The following is a 21,167-nucleotide window of genomic DNA, read 5'->3' as shown; positions in this document are numbered from 1 at the left end:
CCTGCAGCTTTTAATACCTCACCTGAACCTGCAGCTTTTCATACCTCACCTGAACCTGCAGCTTTTCATACCTCACCTGTACCTGCAGCTTTTAATACCTCACCTGTACCTGCAGCTTTTAATACCTCACCTGTACCTGCAGCTTTTAATACCTCACCTGTACCTGCAGCTTTTAATACCTCACCTGTACCTGCAGCTTTTAATACCTCACCTCTACCTGCAGCTTTTAATACCTCACCTGTACCTGCAGCTTTTAATACCTCACCTCTACCTGCAGCTTTTAATACCTCACCTCTACCTGCAGCTTTTCATACCTCACCTGAACCTGCAGCTTTTCATACCTCACCTGTACCTGCAGCTTTTAATACCTCACCCGTACCTGCAGCTTTTAATACCTCACCCGTACCTGCAGCTTTTAATACCTCACCTCTACCTGCAGCTTTTAATACCTCACCCCTACCTGCAGCTTTTAACACCTCACCCGTACCTGCAGCTTTTAATACCTCACCCGTACCTGCAGCTTTTAATACCTCACCCGTACCTGCAGCTTTTAATACCTCACCCGTACCAGCAGCTTTTAGTACCTCACCTCTACCTGCAGCTTTTAGTACCTCGCCCGTACCTGCAGCTTTTAATACCTCACCCGTGTGTGTGTGTGTGTGTGTGTGTGTGTGTGTGTGTGTGTGTGTGTGTGTGTGTGTGTGTGTGTGTGTGTGTGTGTGTGTGTGTGTGTGTGTGTGTGTGTGTGTGTGTGTGTGTGTGTGTGTGTGTGTGTGTGTTCCCTGCAGGTTGCAGACAGGTTGTTCTCTTCGTTCGGTCAGGACATTCTGGACGCTCTCTACTGGACCGCAACAGAACCTAAAGAGAAGAAGAGAGCTCATATAGGAGTTGTTCCTCACTTCCTCATGGCTGTTCTATATGTCTGTATCCTTACTGAACCTAAAGAGGAGAAGAGAGCTCATATAGGAGTTGTTCCTCACTTCCTCATGGCTGTTCTATATGTCTGTATCCTTACTGAACCTAAAGAGGAGAAGAGAGCTCATATAGGAGTTGTTCCTCACTTCCTCATGGCTGTTCTATATGTCTGTATCCTTACTGAACCTAAAGAGGAGAAGAGAGCTCATATAGGAGTTGTTCCTCACTTCCTCATGGCTGTTCTATATGTCTGTATCCTTACTGAACCTAAAGAGGAGAAGAGAGCTCATATAGGAGTTGTTCCTCACTTCCTCATGGCTGTTCTATATGTCTGTATCCTTACTGAACCTAAAGAGACGAAGAGAGCTCATATAGGAGTTGTTCCTCACTTCCTCATGGCTGTTCTATATGTCTGTATCCTTACTGAACCTAAAGAGACGAAGAGAGCTCATATAGGAGTTGTTCCTCACTTCCTCATGGCTGTTCTATATGTCTGTATCCTTACTGAACCTAAAGAGACGAAGAGAGCTCATATAGGAGTTGTTCCTCACTTCCTGTCTGTATCCTTACCTACTGAACCTATAGAGGAGAAGAGAGCTCATATAGGAGATGTGCCTCACTTCCTGTGTCTGTATCCTTACTTAATGAATCTAAAGAGGGACGGTATAGGAGTTGTATCTCACTTCCTGTCTGTATCCTTACCTACTGAACCTAAAGAGGGACTATATAGGAGTTGTAGCTCTCTTCCTCATGGGGTGTGTACTATCAGATTGTTTTCCTGTGTGTGTAGTCAGGTTGTGTTGGTGTGTGTATCAGGCTGTTTTCCTGAGTGTGTGTCAGTTCTTCATGCTATCCTCATTATGGTTCAGGCCACTACTCTGAACGTTGCCTTCAACTCTCACAACAAGTCTCTACTCACCATCATGATGTCTAACAATGTGAGTCCACACACACACTGAGACACACACGCACACACACACACTGAGACACACACGCACACACACACTGAGACACACACGCAGACACTGAGACACACACACACACTGAGACACTGAGACACCCACCCAGATCAGTGACTGTTGTGTTTCTCTGAGACACACTGAGACACCCACCCAGATCAGTGACTGTTGTGTTTCTCTGTAACACACTGAGACACACACACACACTGAGACACTGAGACACCCACCCAGATCAGTGACTGTTGTGTTTCTCTGTAACACACTGAGACACCCACCCAGATCAGTGACTGTTGTGTTTCTCTGTAACGCACTGACACCCACCCAGATCAGTGACTGTTGTGTTTCTCTGTAACACACTGAGACACACACACACACAGACACTGAGACACACACACACACACACACACAGACACTGAGACACACACACACACACACACACAGACACTGAGACACCCACCCAGATCAGTGACTGTTGTGTTTCTCTGTAGTTCGTGGAGATCAAAGGAAGTGTGTTTAAGAAGTTTGAGAAGAACAACCTCTTTCAGATGTCTAACAGTGGTGAGTACAGCTACCCCTGACCTCTAACCCTTAACCTCTGACCTCTAACAACCTCTTTCAGATGTCTAACAGTAGTGAGTACAGCTACCCCTGACCTCTGACCCCTTGGCGCCCTTCTGACCCCCTGACGCTTCTGTATGACTTCTGACCTCTAACCCTGGTGGTCTTATTCTGCCATTAAAACATTTTTATTCCATCTGGGTTGTTATTGAGGTAAATATAACAGTAATTCTGCTCTTCTCTCTCTCTCTCCCTCCATCACCCTCTCTCTCTCTCCATCACCCTACCCTCTCTCTCTATTACCTCCCCTCCTCCCCAATATCTCTCTTCCTCTCTCTCCCCTCACCCCCTCTCTCTCCCCTCACCCCCTCTCTCTCCCCTCACCCCCTCTCTCTCCCCTCACCCCCTCTCTCTCCCCTCACCCCCTCTCTCTCCCCTCCTCCCTCTCTCTCCCCTCACCCTCTCTCTCCCCTCCTCCCTCTCTCTCCCCTCACCCCCTCTCTCCCCTCACCCCCTCTCTCTCCCCTCCTCCCTCTCTCTCTATTACCTCCCCTCCTCCCCCATCTCTCTCTTTCTCTCTCTCCCCTCCTCTCTCTCGCCCCCTCTCTCTACCCTCCTCTCTCTCTCCTCACCCCCTCTCTCTCCCCTCCTCCCCCTGTCTCCCCTCCTCCCTCTCTCTCTCCCCTCCTCTCTCTATCCCCTCCTCCCTCTCTCTCTCCACAGACATAAAGGAGAGGTTCACTAACTATGTTCTGTTACTCATTGTCTGTCTACGGAACATGGAGCAGTTCTCATGGAACCCTGGTAACTACTTTCTGCCTGTCTGCCTGCCTGTCTGCCTGTCTGTCTTTCTGTCTGTCTGTTTATCTGGGGCCTAAAAGGTGTAACACCGTGGGGCCTAAAAGGTGTAACACCGTGGGGCCTAAAAGGTGTAACACTGTGGGGCCTAAAAGGTGTAACACTGTGGGGCCTAGAAGGTGTAACACTGTGGGGCCTAGAAGGTGTAACACTGTGGGGCCTAGAAGGTGTAACACTGTGGGGCCTAAAAGGTGTAACACTGTGGGGCCTAAAAGGTGTAACACTGTGGGGCCTAAAAGGTGTAACACTGTGGGGCCTAAAAGGTGTAACACTGTGGGGCCTAAAAGGTGTAACACTGTAGGGCCTAAAAGGTGTAACACTGTGGGGCCTAAAAGGTGTAACACTGTGGGGCCTAAAAGGTGTAACACTGTGGGGCCTAAAAGGTGTAACACTGTGGGGCCTAAAAGGTGTAACACTGTGGGGCCTAAAAGGTGTAACACTGTGGGGCCTAAAAGGTGTAACACTGTAGGGCCTAAAAGGTGTAACACTGTGGGGCCTAAAAGGTGTAACACTGTGGGGCCTAAAAGGTGTAACACTGTGGGGCCTAAAAGGTGTAACACTGTGGGGCCTAAAAGGTGTAACACTGTGGGGCCTAAAAGGTGTAACACTGTGGGGCCTAAAAGGTGTAACACTGTGGGGCCTAAAAGGTGTAACACTGTGGGGCCTAAAAGGTGTAACACTGTGGGGCCTAAAAGGTGTAACACTGTGGGGCCTAAAAGGTGTAACACTGTGGGGCCTAAAAGGTGTAACACTGTGGGGCCTAAAAGGTGTAACACTGTGGGGCCTAAAAGGTGTAACACTGTGGGGCCTAAAAGGTGTAACACTGTGGGGCCTAAAAGGTGTAACACTGTGGGGCCTAAAAGGTGTAACACTGTTGGGCCTAAAAGGTGTAACACTGTGGGGCCTAAAAGGTGTAACACTGTGGGGCCTAAAAGGTGTAACACTGTGGGGCCTAAAAGGTGTAACACTGTGGGGCCTAAAAGGTGTAACACTGTGGGGCCTAAAAGGTGTAACACTGTGGGGCCTAAAAGGTGTAACACTGTGGGGCCTAAAAGGTGTAACACTGTGGGGCCTAAAAGGTGTAACACTGTGGGGCCTAAAAGGTTTAACACTGTGGGGCCTAAAAGGTTTAACACTGTGGGGCCTAAAAGGTGTAACACCGTGGGGCCTAAAAGGTGACTGAAAATGGTGTGTTATGACGCAGGAAGCCCTTCATTATTATCACTGGTATTGACAATGGAAGGCCGCTGCTCTCTGACCCCATGTATAACATCTCCTGCCGTTGTGCCCTTGAGCAAGGCACTTAAACCCCCCCAGAGTTAATACTGCACTGACAGGCTGCTGAATAAAACCCTCCGTATGGAGAGACACTCTGGTGTGTTAGAGCAGGACTGGGTTCTGGTGTGTTAGAGTAGGACTGGGTTCTGGTGTGTTAGAGTAGGACTGGGTTCTGGTGTGTTAGAGTAGGACAGGGTTCTGGTGTGTTAGAGCAGGACTGGGTTCTGGTGTGTTAGAGCAGGACTGGGTTCTGGTGTGTTAGAGTAGGACTGGGTTCTGGTGTGTTAGAGCAGGACTGGGTTCTGGTGTGTTAGAGTAGGACTGGGTTCTGGTGTGTTGGAGCAGGACTGGGTTCTGGTGTGTTAGAGCAGGACTGGGTTCTGGTGTGTTGGAGCAGGACTGGGTTCTGGTGTGTTAGAGTAGGACTGGGTTCTGGTGTGTTAGAGCAGGACTGGGTTCTGGTGTGTTAGAGTAGGACTGGGTTCTGGTGTGTTAGAGTAGGACTGGGTTCTGGTGTGTTAGAGTAGGACTGGGTTCTGGTGTGTTGGAGTAGGACTGGGTTCTGGTGTGTTGGAGCAGGACTGGGTTCTGGTGTGTTAGAGCAGGACTGGGTTCTGGTGTGTTAGAGCAGGACTGGGTTCTGGTGTGTTGGAGCAGGACTGGGTTCTGGTGTGTTGGAGTAGGACTGGGTTCTGGTGTGTTAGAGTAGGACTGGGTTCTGGTGTGTTAGAGTAGGACTGGGTTCTGGTGTGTTAGTGCAGGACTGGGTTCTGGTGTGTTAGAGTAGGACTGGGTTCTGGTGTGTTGGAGCAGGACTGGGTTCTGGTGTGTTGGAGTAGGACTGGGTTCTGGTGTGTTGGAGCAGGACTGGGTTCTGGTGTGTTAGGGCAGGACTGGGTTCTGGTGTGTTGGGGCAGGACCGGGTTCTGGTGTGTTAGAGTAGGACTGGGTTCTGGTGTGTTAGAGTAGGACTGGGTTCTGGTGTGTTCGAGTAGGACTGGGTTCTGGTGTGTTGGAGTAGGACTGGGTTCTGGTGTGTTGGAGCAGGACTGGGTTCTGGTGTGTTAGAGCAGGACTGGGTTCTGGTGTGTTGGAGCAGGACTGGGTTCTGGTGTGTTAGAGTAGGACTGGGTTCTGGTGTGTTAGAGCAGGACTGGGTTCTGGTGTGTTAGAGTAGGACTGGGTTCTGGTGTGTTAGAGTAGGACTGGGTTCTGGTGTGTTGGAGTAGGACTGGGTTCTGGTGTGTTGGAGCAGGACTGGGTTCTGGTGTGTTAGTGCAGGACTGGGTTCTGGTGTGTTAGAGTAGGACTGGGTTCTGGTGTGTTGGAGCAGGACTGGGTTCTGGTGTGTTGGAGTAGGACTGGGTTCTGGTGTGTTGGAGCAGGACTGGGTTCTGGTGTGTTAGGGCAGGACTGGGTTCTGGTGTGTTGGGGCAGGACCGGGTTCTGGTGTGTTAGAGTAGGACTGGGTTCTGGTGTGTTAGAGTAGGACTGGGTTCTGGTGTGTTAGAGTAGGACTGGGTTCTGGTGTGTTAGAGTAGGACTGGGTTCTGGTGTGTTCGAGTAGGACTGGGTTCTGGTGTGTTAGAGTAGGACTCGATTCTGGTGTGTTAGAGCAGGACTGGGTTCTGGTGTGTTAGAGCAGGACTCGAGAAAAGACCTGCAAACCAGTATCTCTCCTGGAGAAGGGTGTTCTATTGGTAAGGCTAAAGTTGGCCAGGTGGCTAGCTGAGAGGGTGGTCTATTGGTAAGGCTAAAGGTGGGCCAGGTGGCCAGCTGAGAGAGTGATAAGGCTAAATGTTGGGCAGGTGGCCAGCTGAGAGGATGATCTATTGGTAAGGCTAAAGGTGGGCCAGGTGGCTAGCTGAGATGGTGATGTATTGGTAAGGCTAAAGGTGGGCCAGGTGGCTAGCTGAGATCTTGATCTATTGGTAAGGCTAAAGGTGGGCCAGGAGGCCAGCTGAGATGGTGATGTATTGGTAAGGCTAAAGGTGGGCCAGGTGGCTAGCTGAGAGGGTGATAAGGCTAAAGGTGGGCCAGGTGGCTAGCTGAGTTGGTGGTAAGGCTAAAGGTGGGCCAGGTGGCTAGCTGAGATGGTGATGTATTGGTAAGGCTAAAGGTGGCCAGCTGAGATGGTGATAAGGCTATAGGTGGGCCAGGTGGCTAGATGAGAGGGTGGTCTATTGGTAAGGCTAAAGGTGGGCCAGGTGGCTAGCTGAGAGGGTGGTCTATTGGTAAGGCTAAAGGTGGGCCAGGTGACTAGCTGAGATGGTGGTAAGGCTAAAGGTGGGCCAGGTGGCTAGCTGAGATCTTGATCTATTGGTAAGACTGAAACATTCAGTGTTCAGGGGAGATTTTCACAGCATAGGAGTTCCTTGTCAGTTCGGCTGTTGTAATATTGTGTTACTCTGTCATAATTACATTGACCAGAGGAACGACAGGTTAGAGCACATCAGACTGTTTTACAACCGGATTACATTGACCAGAGGAACGACAGGTTAGAGCACATCAGACTGTTTTACAACCGGATTACATTGACCAGAGGAACGACAGGTTAGAGCACATCAGACTGTTTTACAACCGGATTACATTGACCAGAGGAACGACAGGTTAGAGCACATCAGACTGTTTTACAACCGGATTACATTGACCAGAGGAACGACAGGTTAGAGCACATCAGACTGTTTTACAACCGGATTACATTGACCAGAGGAACGACAGGTTAGAGCACATCAGACTGTTTTACAACCGGATTACATTGACCAGAGGAACGACAGGTTAGAGCACATCAGACTGTTTTACAACCGGATTACATTGACCAGAGGAACGACAGGTTAGAGCACATCAGACTGTTTTACAACCGGATTACATTGACCAGAGGAACGACAGGTTAGAGCACATCAGACTGTTTTACAACCGGATGATCAGCACTCGTCATAAACTGTGGACTCGTATCAACTGGGTGTCTGTATTGAAAATGTATCAATCGCTGATGTTATTGATTTAGTGATGTATTAATAATGTATTGATCATTTCCTGATCGGTTAATATGAATGATTAGTGATGTTTTGATAATGTACTGATGATTTCATTATTGATTAGTGATGTTTTGATAATGTACTGATGATTTCATTATTGATTAGTGATGTTTTGATAATGTACTGATCGGTTAATATGATTTGATTTTTAATGACAGACCACCTGTGGGTGCTGTTTCCTGACGTCGTCATGGTGATAGCGTCTGAGGTTACCGTGGATGTTGTCAAGCACGCCTTCATCACCAAGTTTAACGACATCACTGCAGACGTAAGTGTCCGTCCCTCCCTCCGTCCTCTCCTGGGGGTGTGGTTTAGGGTTAGTATAATGACATCACTCCAGACGTAAGTGTCCCTCCCTCCCTCCCTCCGTCCTCTCCTGGGGGTGTGGTTTAGGGTTAGTATAATGACATCACTCCAGACGTAAGTGTCCCTCCCTCTCTCCCTCCCTCCCTCCCTCCGTCCTCTCCTGGGGGTGTGGTTTAGGGTTAGTATAATGACATCACTGCAGACGTAAGTGTCCCTCCCTCCCTCCCTCCGTCCTCTCCTGGGGGTGTGGTTTAGGGTTAGTATAATGACATCACTCCAGACGTAAGTGTCCCTCCCTCCGTCCGTCCGTCCTCTCCTGGGGGTGTGGTTTAGGGTTAGTATAACGACATCACTCCAGACGTAAGTGTCCCTCCCTCCCTCCCTCCCTCCGTCCTCTCCTGGGGGTGTGGTTTAGGGTTAGTATAACGACATCACTCCAGACATAAGTGTCCCTCCCTCCCTCCGTCCGTCCTCTCCTGGGGGTGTGTCTACAGGTGTCACGCCCTGACCTTAGAGAGCCTTTTATTCTCTAATTTGGTTAGGTCGGGGTGTGACTAGGGTGGTAACTCTAGTTTTTGTGTTGGCCTGGTGTGGTTCCCAATCAGAGGCAGCTGTCTATCGTTGTCTCTGATTGGGGATCATATTTAGGCAGCCCTTTTCCCCACTGGGTTTTTGTGGGATCTTGTTTTTGTGTTGATGCCTGTGAGCTCTACAGAACGTCACGTTTCGTTGCTCTTTATTGTTTTTGTGAGTTTCCTTTAATAAACATGTGGAACTCCTTTCACGCTGCGCCTTGGTCCGTTGATTCATTAGACGACCGTGACAACTGGGGAAAAATAAACATTCAGCCGGTTTAAAACAGGTCAATCTAACTATGTCATCAAAGGGTGCCGATATATTAGAGCTCATCTGTTTACCACATCTGACTGTCATCAAGGGTGCCAATATATTAGAGCTCATCTGTTCACCACATCTGACTGTCATCAAGGGTGCCGATATATTAGAGCTCATCTGTTCACCACATCTGACTGTCATCCAGGGTGCCGATATATTAGAGCTCATCTGTTCACCACATCTGACTGTCATCCAGGGTGCCGATATATTAGAGCTCATCTGTTTATCACATCTATGTCATCAAGGGTGCCGATATATTAGAGCTCATCTGTTTACCACATCTGACTGTCATCAAGGGTGCCGATATATTAGAGCTCATCTGTTCACCACATCTGACTGTCATCAAGGGTGCCGATATATTAGAGCTCATCTGTTTACCACATCTGACTGTCATCAAGGGTGCCGATATATTAGAGCTCATCTGTTTACCACATCTGACTGTCATCAAGGGTGCCGATATATTAGAGCTCATCTGTTCACCACATCTGACTGTCATCCAGGGTGCCGATATATTAGAGCTCATCTGTTCACCACATCTGACTGTCATCAAGGGTGCCGATATATTAGAGCTCATCTGTTCACCACATCTGACTGTCTTCAAGGGTGCCGATATATTAGAGCTCATCTGTTTACCACATCTGACTGTCATCAAGGGTGCCGATATATTAGAGCTCATCTGTTCACCACATCTGACTGTCATCAAGGGTGCCGATATATTAGAGCTCATCTGTTTACCACATCTGACTGTCATCCAGGGTGCCGATATATTAGAGCTCATCTGTTCACCACATCTGACTGTCATCAAGGGTGCCGATATATTAGAGCTCATCTGTTCACCACATCTGACTGTCATCAAGGGTGCCAATATATTAGAGCTCATCTGTTCACCACATCTATGTCATCAGGTCTACGGGGAGTACCGCGCCAGCCTGGCGTTCGACCTCGTCAGCAGCAGACAGAAAAACGTGAGATTTAAACATGAATATTGATGATGATTATTGATAATTTAATATATTGTATTGATTTATTGATGAGTTGTTATTGACAGGTCATTATTAATATAGTGTGTGTTTGTTTACCAGGCCTATACAGACTACAGTGACTCAGTCTCCAGGAGAATGGGCTTCATTCCACTGCCTTTAGCTCTGCTGGTAAGAGACTGGCTGGGTCTGCAGGCCAGGGTTCAACTAGTATTACAGCTCTTTAAGGCTGGGTCTGCAGGCTTGGGTTCAACTAGTATTACAGCTCTTTAAGGCTGGGTCTGCAGGCCAGGGTTCAACTAGTATTACAGCTCTTTAAGGCTGTGTCTGCAGGCTTGGGTTCAACTAGTATTACAGCTCTTTAAGGCTGGGTCTGCAGGCCTGGGTTCAACTAGTATTACAGCTCTTTAAGGCTGGGTCTGCAGGCCTGGGTTCAACTAGTATTACAGCTCTTTAAGGCTGGGTCTGCAGGCCTGGGTTCAACTAGTATTACAGCTCTTCAAGGCTGGGTCTGCAGGCCTGGGTTCAACTAGTATTACAGCTCTTTAAGGCTGGGTCTGCAGGCCTGGGTTCAACTAGTATTACAGCTCTTTAAGGCTGGGTCTGCAGGCCTGGGTTCAACTAGTATTACAGCTCTTCAAGGCTGGGTCTGCAGGCCTGGGTTCAACTAGTATTACAGCTCTTTAAGGCTGGGTCTGGAGGCCTGGGTTCAACTAGTATTACAGCTCTTTAAGGCTGGGTCTGGAGGCCTGGATTCAACTAGTATTACAGCTCTTTAAGGCTGGGTCTGCAGGCCTGGGTTCAACTAGTATTACAGCTCTTTAAGGCTGGGTCTGCAGACCTGGGTTCAACTAGTATTACAGCTCTTTAAGGCTGGGTCTGCAGGCCTGGGTTCAACTAGTATTACAGCTCTTTAAGGCTGGGTCTGCAGGCCTGGGTTCAACTAGTATTACAGCTCTTTAAGGGTGGGTCTGCAGACCTGGGTTCAACTAGTATTACAGCTCTTTAAGGCTGGGTCTGGAGGCCTGGGTTCAACTAGTATTACAGCTCTTTAAGGCTGGGTCTGGAGGCCTGGATTCAACTAGTATTACAGCTCTTTAAGGCTGGGTCTGCAGGCCTGGGTTCAACTAGTATTACAGCTCTTTAAGGCTGGGTCTGCAGGCCTGGGTTCAACTAGTATTACAGCTCTTTAAGGGTGGGTCTGCAGACCTGGGTTCAACTAGTATTACAGCTCATTAAGGCTGGGTCTGCAGGGAGGAGACAGTGTTATTATTGATTTGGCTGGTATTGATATTGAACCCAGGTCTGGGGGGAGACAGGGTTTTTATTGATTGGGCTGATATTGATCCCAGGTCTGGGGGAGGAGACAGGGTTATTATTGATTTGGCTGGTATTGATATTGAACCCAGGTCTGGGGGGAGGAGACAGGGTTATTATTGATTTGGCTGGTATTGATCCCAGGTCTGGGGGAGGAGACAGGGTTATTATTGATTTGGCTGGTATTGATCCCAGGTCTGGGGGAGGAGACAGGGTTTTTATTGATTGGGCTGATATTGATCCCAGGTCTGGGGGAGGAGACAGGGTTATTATTGATTTGGCTGGTATTGATATTGAACCCAGGTCTGGGGGGAGAAGACAGGGTTATTATTGACAGGGATTTTGGTGTGTGTGTGTCTGTTTCAGTTGATCAGGGTGGTGACCAGCTCAGTGAAGATCCAGGGATCTCTCTCCTTCATGTGTGTTCTTCTCTTCTATCTGGGGTAAGATGTCTTCTCTTCTACCTGGGGTAAGATGTCTTCTCTTCTACCTGGGGTAAGATGTCTTCTCTTCTACCTGGGGTAAGATGTCTTCTCTTCTACCTGGGGTAAGATGTCTTCTCTTCTACCTGGGGTAAGATGTCTTCTCTTCTACCTGGGGTAAGACACTTTCTCTTCTACCTGGGGTAAGATGTCTTCTCTTCCAGCTGGGGTAAGATGTCTTCTCTTCTACCTGGGGGTAAGACGCCTTCTTATCTACCTGGGGGTAAGACACCTTCTCTTCTACCTGTAGTTAAGACACCTTCTCTTCTACCTGGGGGTAAGACACCTTCTCTTCTACCTGGGGTTAAGACACCTTCTCTTCTACCTGGGGGTAAGACACCTTCTCTTCTACCTGGGGGTAAGACACCTTCTCTTCTACCTGGGGTTAAGATGTCTTCTCTTCTACCTGGGGGTAAGACACCTTCTCTTCTACCTGGGGGTAAGACACCTTCTCTTCTACCTGGGGGTAAGACGTATTCTCTTCTACCTGGGGGTAAGACGCCTTCTTATCTACCTGGGGGTAAGACACCTTCTCTTCTACCCGGGTATAAGACGTCTTCTCTTCTACCTGCGGTAAGATGTCTTCACTTCTACCTGGGGTAAGATGTCTTCACTTCTACCTGGGGTAAGACACCTTCTCTTCTACCTGGGGGTAAGACACCTTCTCTTGTACCTGGGGGTAAGACACCTTCTCTTCTACCTGGGGTAAGACGTCTTCTCTTCTACCTGGGGTAAGACGTCTTCTCTTCTACCTGGGGTTAAGACACCTTCTCTTCTACCTGGGGTAAGACGTCTTCTCTTCTACCTGGGGTAAGACACCTTCTCTTCTACCTGGGGTAAGGTGCCTTCTTATCTACCTGGGGTAAGATGTCTTCTCTTCTACTTGGGGTAAGACACTTTCTCTTCTACCTGGGGTAAGATACCTTATCTACCTGGGGGTAAGACACCTTCTCTTGTACCTGGGGTAAGACACCTTCTCTTCTACCTGGGGTAAGACACTTTCTCTTCTACCTGGGGTAAGACACCTTCTCTTCTACCTGTAGTTAAGACACCTTCTCTTCTACCTGGGGGTAAGACACTTTCTCTTCTACCTGGGGATAAGACACCTTCTCTTCTACCTGGGATAAGACACCTTCTCTTCTACCTGGGATAAGACACCTTCTCTTCTACCTGGGAGTAAGACACCTTCTATTGTACCTGGGGGTAAGACGCCTTCTCTTCTACCTGGGAGTAAGACACCTCCTCTTGTACCTGGGGGTAAGACACCTTCTCTTCTACCTGGGGGTAAGATGTCTTCTCTTGTACCTGGGGGTAAAACGCCATTTTAAAAGCCCCCCTAGTGGCCCCAGGGCCTAAACGACCACTTCTGTCCAATATCGGATGGGCCTCACACACGTGAAGGAAGAGAGGTATTTCTCAACTCTACTGAGGAAATTTAACCTCTCTCTATCTGCAGTATGTCACTAAGACGAGGACAGTATGTCACTAAGATGAGGACAGTATGTCACTAAGATGAGGACAGTATGTCACTAAGACGAGGACAGTATGTCACTAAGATGAGGACAGTATGTCACTAAGATGAGGACAGTATGTCACTAAGATGAGGACAGTATGTCACTAAGACGAGGACAGTATGTCACTAAGATGAGGACAGTATGTCACTAAGATGAGGACAGTATGTCACTAAGATGAGGACAGTATGTCACTAAGATGAGGACAGTATGTCACTAAGATGAGGACAGTATGTCACTAAGATGAGGACAGTATGTCACTAAGACGAGGACAGTATGTCACTAAGACGAGGACAGTATGTCACTAAGATGAGGACGCCATTTCTCAACTCTCTACTGAGGAAATGAAACCTCTCTCTATCTGCTGTATGTCACTAAGATGAGGACAGTATGTCACTAAGATGAGGACAGTATGTCACTAAGATGAGGACAGTATGTCACTAAGATGAGGACAGTATGTCACTAAGATGAGGACAGTATGTCACTAAGATGAGGACAGTATGTCACTAAGATGAGGACAGTATGTCACTAAGATGAGGACAGTATGTCACTAAGATGAGGACAGTATGTCACTAAGATGAGGACAGTATGTCACTAAGATGAGGACAGTATGTCACTAAGATGAGGACAGTATGTCACTAAGATGAGGACAGTATGTCACTAAGACGAGGACAGTATGTCACTAAGATGAGGACAGTATGTCACTAAGATGAGGACAGTATGTCACTAAGATGAGGACAGTATGTCACTAAGACGAGGACAGTATGTCACTAAGACGAGGACGCCGTTTGAGGTGAAAATTTAATTAAAAATGAAATCTGTGTTTATCATTGTCAAGCAAAATGGGTCAATTTCTGGTGGTGTCTTTTGTCCAGCTCTGGTCTGATGGGGTCTGTTGTCCAGCTCTGGTCTGATGGGGTCTGTTGTCCAGCTCTGTTCTGATGGGGTCTGTTGTCCAGCTCTGGTCTGATGGGGTCTTTTGTCCAGCTCTGTTCTGATGGGGTTTGTTGTCCTGCTCTGGTCTGATGGGGTCTGTTGTCCAGCTCTGGTCTGATGGGGTCTGTTGTCCAGCTCTGGTCTGATGGGGTCTTTTGTCCAGCTCTGGTCTGATGGGGTCTGTTGTCCAGCTCTGGTCTGATGGGGTCTGTTGTCCAGCTCTGGTCTGATGGGGTCTGTTGTCCAGCTCTGGTCTGATGGGGTCTGTTGTCCAGCTCTGGTCTGATGGGGTCTGTTGTCCAGCTCTGGTCTGATGGGGTCTGTTGTCCAGCACTGGTATGATGGGGTCTGTTGTCCAGCTCTGGTATGATGGGGTCTTTTGTCCAGCTCTGGTCTGATGGGGTCTGTTGTCCAGCTCTGGTCTGATGGGGTCTGTTGTCCAGCTCTGGTATGATGGGGTCTGTTGTCCAGCTCTGGTCTGATGGGGTCTGTTGTCCAGCTCTGGTCTGATGGGGTCTGTTGTCCAGCTCTGGTCTGATGGGGTCTGTTGTCCAGCTCTGGTCTGATGGGGTCTGTTGTCCAGCTCTGGTCTGATGGGGTCTTTTGTCCGTGTCAACCAGCTCTGGTATGATGGGGTCTGTTGTCCAGCTCTGGTCTGATGGGGTCTTTTGTCCAGCTCTGTTCTGATGGGGTTTGTTGTCCAGCTCTGGTCTGATGGGGTCTGTTGTCCAGCTCTGGTCTGATGGGGTCTTTTGTCCAGCTCTGGTCTGATGGGGTCTGTTGTCCAGCTCTGGTCTGATGGGGTCTGTTGTCCAGCTCTGGTCTGATGGGGTCTTTTGTCCAGCTCTGGTCTGATGGGGTCTGTTGTCCAGCTCTGGTCTGATGGGGTCTGTTGTCCAGCTCTGGTATGATGGGGTCTTTTGTCCAGCTCTGGTCTGATGGGGTCTGTTGTCCAGCTCTGGTCTGATGGGGTCTGTTGTCCAGCTCTGTTCTGATGGGGTCTGTTGTCCAGCTCTGGTCTGATGGGGTCTTTTGTCCAGCTCTGTTCTGATGGGGTTTGTTGTCCTGCTCTGGTCTGATGGGGTCTGTTGTCCAGCTCTGGTCTGATGGGGTCTGTTGTCCAGCTCTGGTCTGATGGGGTCTTTTGTCCAGCTCTGGTCTGATGGGGTCTGTTGTCCAGCTCTGGTCTGATGGGGTCTGTTGTCCAGCTCTGGTCTGATGGGGTCTGTTGTCCAGCTCTGGTCTGATGGGGTCTGTTGTCCAGCACTGGTATGATGGGGTCTGTTGTCCAGCTCTGGTATGATGGGGTCTTTTGTCCAGCTCTGGTCTGATGGGGTCTGTTGTCCAGCTCTGGTCTGATGGGGTCTGTTGTCCAGCTCTGGTATGATGGGGTCTGTTGTCCAGCTCTGGTCTGATGGGGTCTGTTGTCCAGCTCTGGTCTGATGGGGTCTGTTGTCCAGCTCTGGTCTGATGGGGTCTGTTGTCCAGCTCTGGTCTGATGGGGTCTGTTGTCCAGCTCTGGTCTGATGGGGTCTTTTGTCCGTGTCAACCAGCTCTGGTATGATGGGGTCTGTTGTCCAGCTCTGGTCTGATGGGGTCTTTTGTCCAGCTCTGTTCTGATGGGGTTTGTTGTCCAGCTCTGGTCTGATGGGGTCTGTTGTCCAGCTCTGGTCTGATGGGGTCTTTTGTCCAGCTCTGGTCTGATGGGGTCTGTTGTCCAGCTCTGGTCTGATGGGGTCTGTTGTCCAGCTCTGGTCTGATGGGGTCTTTTGTCCAGCTCTGGTCTGATGGGGTCTGTTGTCCAGCTCTGGTCTGATGGGGTCTGTTGTCCAGCTCTGGTATGATGGGGTCTTTTGTCCAGCTCTGGTCTGATGGGGTCTGTTGTCCAGCTCTGGTCTGATGGGGTCTGTTGTCCAGCTCTGGTCTGATGGGGTCTTTTGCCCACTTACTACCCCAAAGGGTATCTTTAACTGTGTGTGTGTGTGTGTGTGTGTGTGTGTGTGTGTGTGTGTGTGTGTGTGTGTGTGTGTGTGTGTGTGTGTGTGTGTGTGTGTGTGTGTGTGTGTAGGATGATCTCTCTGAAGGTACTGAACAGTATCGTGTTGCTGGGAACGTCCTGTGTGTTCGTCAAAGAAGCCAATATGGAGGAGAAGCTGTTCCAGTCTCCCCCCTCTGCTGCCTCCAGCCGCTCCAACTCTAGAGCACACAGACCCACACACACCACCCCTCCAGGTAACACACACCACCCCCCCAGGTAACACACACCACCCCCCCAGGTAACACACACCACCCCCCCAGGTAACACACACCACCCCCCCAGGTAACACACACCACCCCCCCAGGTAACACACACCACCCCCCCAGGTAACACACCACCCCCCCAGGTAACACACCACCCCCCCAGGTAACACACACCACCCCCCAGGTAACACACCACCCCCCCAGGTAACACACCACCCCTCCAGGTAACACACACCACCCCTCCAGGTAACACACACACACCACCCCTCCAGGTAACACACCACCCCTCCAGGTAACACACACCACCCCTCCAGGTAACACACACACACCACCCCTCCAGGTAACACACACACCCCCCCCCCCCCCCCCCCCCCCAGGTAACACACACCACCCCTCCAGTTAACACACACACACACACCACCCCTCCAGGTAACGCACACACCACCCCCCCCAGGTAACACACACCACCCCTCCAGTTAACACACACCACTCCTCCAGGTAACACACACACACACACCACCCCCCCAGGTAACACACACACCACCCCTCCAGGTAACACACACCACCCCTCCAGGTAACACACACACACACACCACCCCACCCAAGTAACACACACACCACCCCTCCAGGTAACACACACCACCCCTCCAGGTAACACACACCACCCCTCCAGGTAACACACACACCACCCCTCCAGGTAACACACACACACACCACCCCTCCAGGTAACACACACACACCACCCCTCCAGGTAACACACACACACCACCCCTCCAGGTAACACACACACACACCACCCCTCCAGGTAACACACACACACCACCCCCCAGGTAAAACACACACACCACCCCCCAGGTAACACACACCACCCCTCCAGTTAACACACACCACCCCTCCAGGTAACACACACACACACACACCACCCCCCCAGGTAACACACACACCACCCCTCCAGGTAACACACACCACCCCTCCAGGTAACACACACACACACACCACCCCACCCAAGTAACACACACACCACCCCTCCAGGTAACACCCCCCCAGGTAACACACACCACCCCTCCAGGTAACACACACCACCCCTCCAGGTAACACACACCACCCCTCCAGGTAACACACACCACCCCTCCAGGTAACACACACACACACCACCCCTCCAGGTAACACACACACACCACCCCTCCAGGTAACACACACACACACCACCCCTCCAGGTAACACACACACACACACCACCCCTCCAGGTAACACACACACACACCACCCTCCAGGTAACACACACACACCACCCCCCCCAGGTAACACACACCACCCCCCCAGGTAACACACACCACCCCTCCAGGTAACACACACCACCCCCCCCAGGTAACACACACACACCACCCCTCCAGGTAACACACACACACACCACCCCTCCAGGTAACACACACACACCACCCCCCCCAGGTAACACACACCACCCCCCCAGGTAACACACACACCACCCCTCCAGGTAACACACACACACCACCCCTCCAGGTAACACACACACCCCCCCCCCCCCAGGTAACACACACCACCCCCCCAGGTAACACACACCACCCCTCCAGGTAACACACACCACCCCCCCCCAGGTAACACACACACACCACCTCCCCAGGTAACACACACCACCCCTCCAGGTAACACACACACACCACCCCCTCTTCCCCCCTACTCCCCCCCCCCCCCCCCCCCCCCCCCAGGTAACACACACCACCCCTCCAGGTAACACACACCACCCCTCCAGGTAACACACACCACCCCTCCAGGTAACACCCCTCCAGGTAACACACACCACCCCTCCAGGTAACACCCCTCCAGGTAACACACACCACCCCTCCAGGTAACACCCCTCCAGGTAACACACACCACCCCTCCAGGTAACACACACCACCCCTCCAGGTAACACCCCTCCAGGTAACACACACCACCCCTCCAGGTAACACACACCACCCCTCCAGGTAACACCCCTCCAGGTAACACACACCACCCCTCCAGGTAACACACACCACCCCTCCAGGTAACACCCCTCCAGGTAACACACACCACCCCTCCAGGTAACACCCCTCCAGGTAACACACACCACCCCTCCAGGTAACACACACCACCCCTCCAGGTAACACCCCTCCAGGTAACACACACCACCCCTCCAGGTAACACACACCACCCCTCCAGGTAACACCCCTCCAGGTAACACACACCACCCCCCCAGGTAACACACACCACCCCTCCAGGTAACACACACCACCCCTCCAGGTAACACCCCCCCAGGTAACACACACCACCCCTCCAGGTAACACACACACCACCCCCCCAGGTAACACACACCACCCCTCCAGGTAACACACACCACCCCTCCAGGTAACACCCCTCCAGGTAACACACACCACCCCCTCTTCCCCCCTACTCCTCCCCCATCCTCCTCTTCTCTCCTCCCTGCTGATTGTTCTAGTCTCTCTTCCTGACATAAATATCATTGTTGTTCAGAACCGTTTAAATAAAGAAAAATAGAATCTCCATGCTAACGGTTGCTAACCCCACCCCACAAGGTGAGCCAATCGTAGAAGAGGGGGTCGTGTCTTCAGCGTCAGTCACTTGTCAGCCAACCAACCACCAGCAAGAGAGTCCCGCCTCCACTCTGCCAACCAGCCAATCAGACGATCACTTCCTGACCACGCCCGACGGCGAGGACGGCGACAAGGACATCTCCGCGGCAACGGGAGAGGAAGGAGAGGGGCTTAAACATAGAAACCCCGCCCCCAAGAAAGACCTATTGGAGATCGACCGCTTCACTATCTGTGGAAACCGCATCGACTGACACACACACACACACACACACACACACACACACACACACACACACACACACACACAATTGACTGGCTGATACCATGGCAACAAGAGACTGGCCAGGGGTTAAGAGGTCGTGCACTCAGATGGACTCGCAAGACTGAACTCTGGGTATTTTATTTATTAACAACGCGGCTGTTATGTCAGCTGTCGTAGTGAGGTCGTAACACTACGTGAAGCTCCTTAAGGATCCTTACAGCTGGACTATGAAGCGTTCAGAAGACACTCTGATGATGATGATGGTGTTTAACACAAACTGACCGGTTGGTTTTTCCTTTAAAGATGTTTTGTCAATTTGTAAAAAAAAATAAAAAATAAAGACAAAAATGTCATTTTAACAGTACATTTAACCATTAATCTGCTCCAGGAGAGGGATGACAACGAACCCCACACACACAGACTCTCTCACCATCTGGTTGGTTCCCCCCACAGACTCTCTCACCATCCTGTGTAACTGAACTGTGTTGAATGCCTCTTTAAGACTCACACTACGTGACATCACACTTCCTGGAGGAAGTTCACACCCCTTGACTCTATTCCACATGTTGTTGTTGTTACCGTCTGAATTTATAATGACTATATGTTGGGTCCCTGGCTGACACACAACACCCCATAATGTCAAAGTGGAATTATGTTTGTCTACATTTTTAACAAGTTCATTAAAAAAGGAAAAGCTGAAATGTCTTGAGTCAATAAGTATTCAACCCCTTTGTTGTTGTGGCAAGTTCAAGAGTAAAACTGTGTTTTAATGACATCTCTGTACCCCACACATACAATTATCTGTAAGGTCCCTCAGTCGAGCAGTGAGTTTCGAACACAGATTCAACCACAAAGACCAGGGAGGTTTTCCAATTCCTCGCAAAGAAGGTATACTATACTATATCACCTATTGGTAAAACAAAAAGCAGACGTTGAATATCCCTTTGGATGGTGAAGTTATTAATAATCCCTTTGGATGGTGAAGTTATTAATGACCCTTTGGATGGTGAAGTTATTAATAATCCCTTTGGATGGTGAAGTTATTAATTACCCTTTGGATGGTGAAGTTATTAATTACCCTTTGGATGGTGAAGTTATTAATAATCCCTTTGGATGGTGAAGTTATTAATTACCCTTTGGATGGTGAAGTTATTAATTACCCTTTGGATGGTGAAGTTATTAATAATCCCTTTGGATGGTGAAGTTATTAATTACCCTTTGGATGGTGAAGTTATTAATTACCCTTGAGATGGTGAAGTTATTAATTACCCTTTAGATGGTGAAGTTATTAATTACCCTTTGGATGGTGAAGTTATTAATTACCCTTTGGATGGTGAAGTTATTAATTACCCTTTGGATGGTGAAGTTATTAATTACCCTTTGGATGGTGAAGTTATTAATTACCCTTTGGATGGTGAAGTTATTAATAATCCCTTTGGATGGTGAAGTTATTAATGACCCTTTGGATGGTGAAGTTATTAATTACCCTTTGGATGGTGAAGTTATTAATAATCCCTTTGGATGGTGAAGTTATTAATAATCCCTTTGGATGGTGAAGTTATTAATAATCCCTTTGGATGGTGAAGTTATTAATGACCCTTTGGATGGTGAAGTTATTAATAATCCCTTTGGATGGTGAAGTTATTAATTACCCTTTGGATGGTGAAGTTATTAATAATCCCTTTGAGCATGAAGTTATTAATTACCCTTTGGATGGTGAAGTTATTAATGACCCTTTGGATGGTGAAGTTATTAATAATCCCTTTGGATGGTGAAGTTATTAATTACCCTTTGGATGGTGAAGTTATTAATAATCCCTTTGGATGGTGAAGTTATTAATGACCCTTTGGATGGTGAAGTTATTAATAATCCCTTTGGATGGTGAAGTTATTAATGACCCTTTGGATGGTGAAGTTATTAATTACCCTTTGGATGGTGAAGTTATTAATAATCCCTTTGGATGGTGAAGTTATTAATAATCCCTTTGGATGGTGAAGTTATTAATTACCCTTGAGATGGTGAAGTTATTAATTACCCTTTA

The 21,167-nt window shown here is 49.3% G+C and overlaps 1 protein-coding gene across 1 annotated transcript in view; it reads left to right on the top strand.

The window, feature by feature from the left end:
* LOC139419754 (transmembrane anterior posterior transformation protein 1 homolog) overlaps positions 1 to 19,827 on the top strand; it is a 28,702-nt gene extending 8,875 nt beyond the window's left edge. The window contains exons 5-14 of the mRNA XM_071169753.1: positions 789 to 924; positions 1,756 to 1,853; positions 2,363 to 2,432; positions 3,156 to 3,236; positions 7,765 to 7,874; positions 9,712 to 9,771; positions 9,889 to 9,957; positions 11,470 to 11,546; positions 16,101 to 16,264; positions 18,847 to 19,827. Of these exons, the coding sequence (XP_071025854.1) occupies positions 789 to 924; positions 1,756 to 1,853; positions 2,363 to 2,432; positions 3,156 to 3,236; positions 7,765 to 7,874; positions 9,712 to 9,771; positions 9,889 to 9,957; positions 11,470 to 11,546; positions 16,101 to 16,264; positions 18,847 to 19,115 (1,134 nt within the window). The 3' untranslated portion in view covers positions 19,116 to 19,827. The remainder of the gene's footprint in view (positions 1 to 788; positions 925 to 1,755; positions 1,854 to 2,362; positions 2,433 to 3,155; positions 3,237 to 7,764; positions 7,875 to 9,711; positions 9,772 to 9,888; positions 9,958 to 11,469; positions 11,547 to 16,100; positions 16,265 to 18,846) is intronic.
* Positions 19,828 to 21,167: the final 1,340 nt, after the last annotated feature.

The sequence above is a fragment of the Oncorhynchus clarkii genome, chromosome 10 (genome assembly GCF_045791955.1).
Source record: "Oncorhynchus clarkii lewisi isolate Uvic-CL-2024 chromosome 10, UVic_Ocla_1.0, whole genome shotgun sequence".
Classification (NCBI taxonomy): Eukaryota; Metazoa; Chordata; class Actinopteri; order Salmoniformes; family Salmonidae; genus Oncorhynchus; species Oncorhynchus clarkii.
The sequence above is the reverse complement of the archived record's forward strand: the minus strand, read 5'-3'. Positions and strand labels throughout refer to the sequence as shown.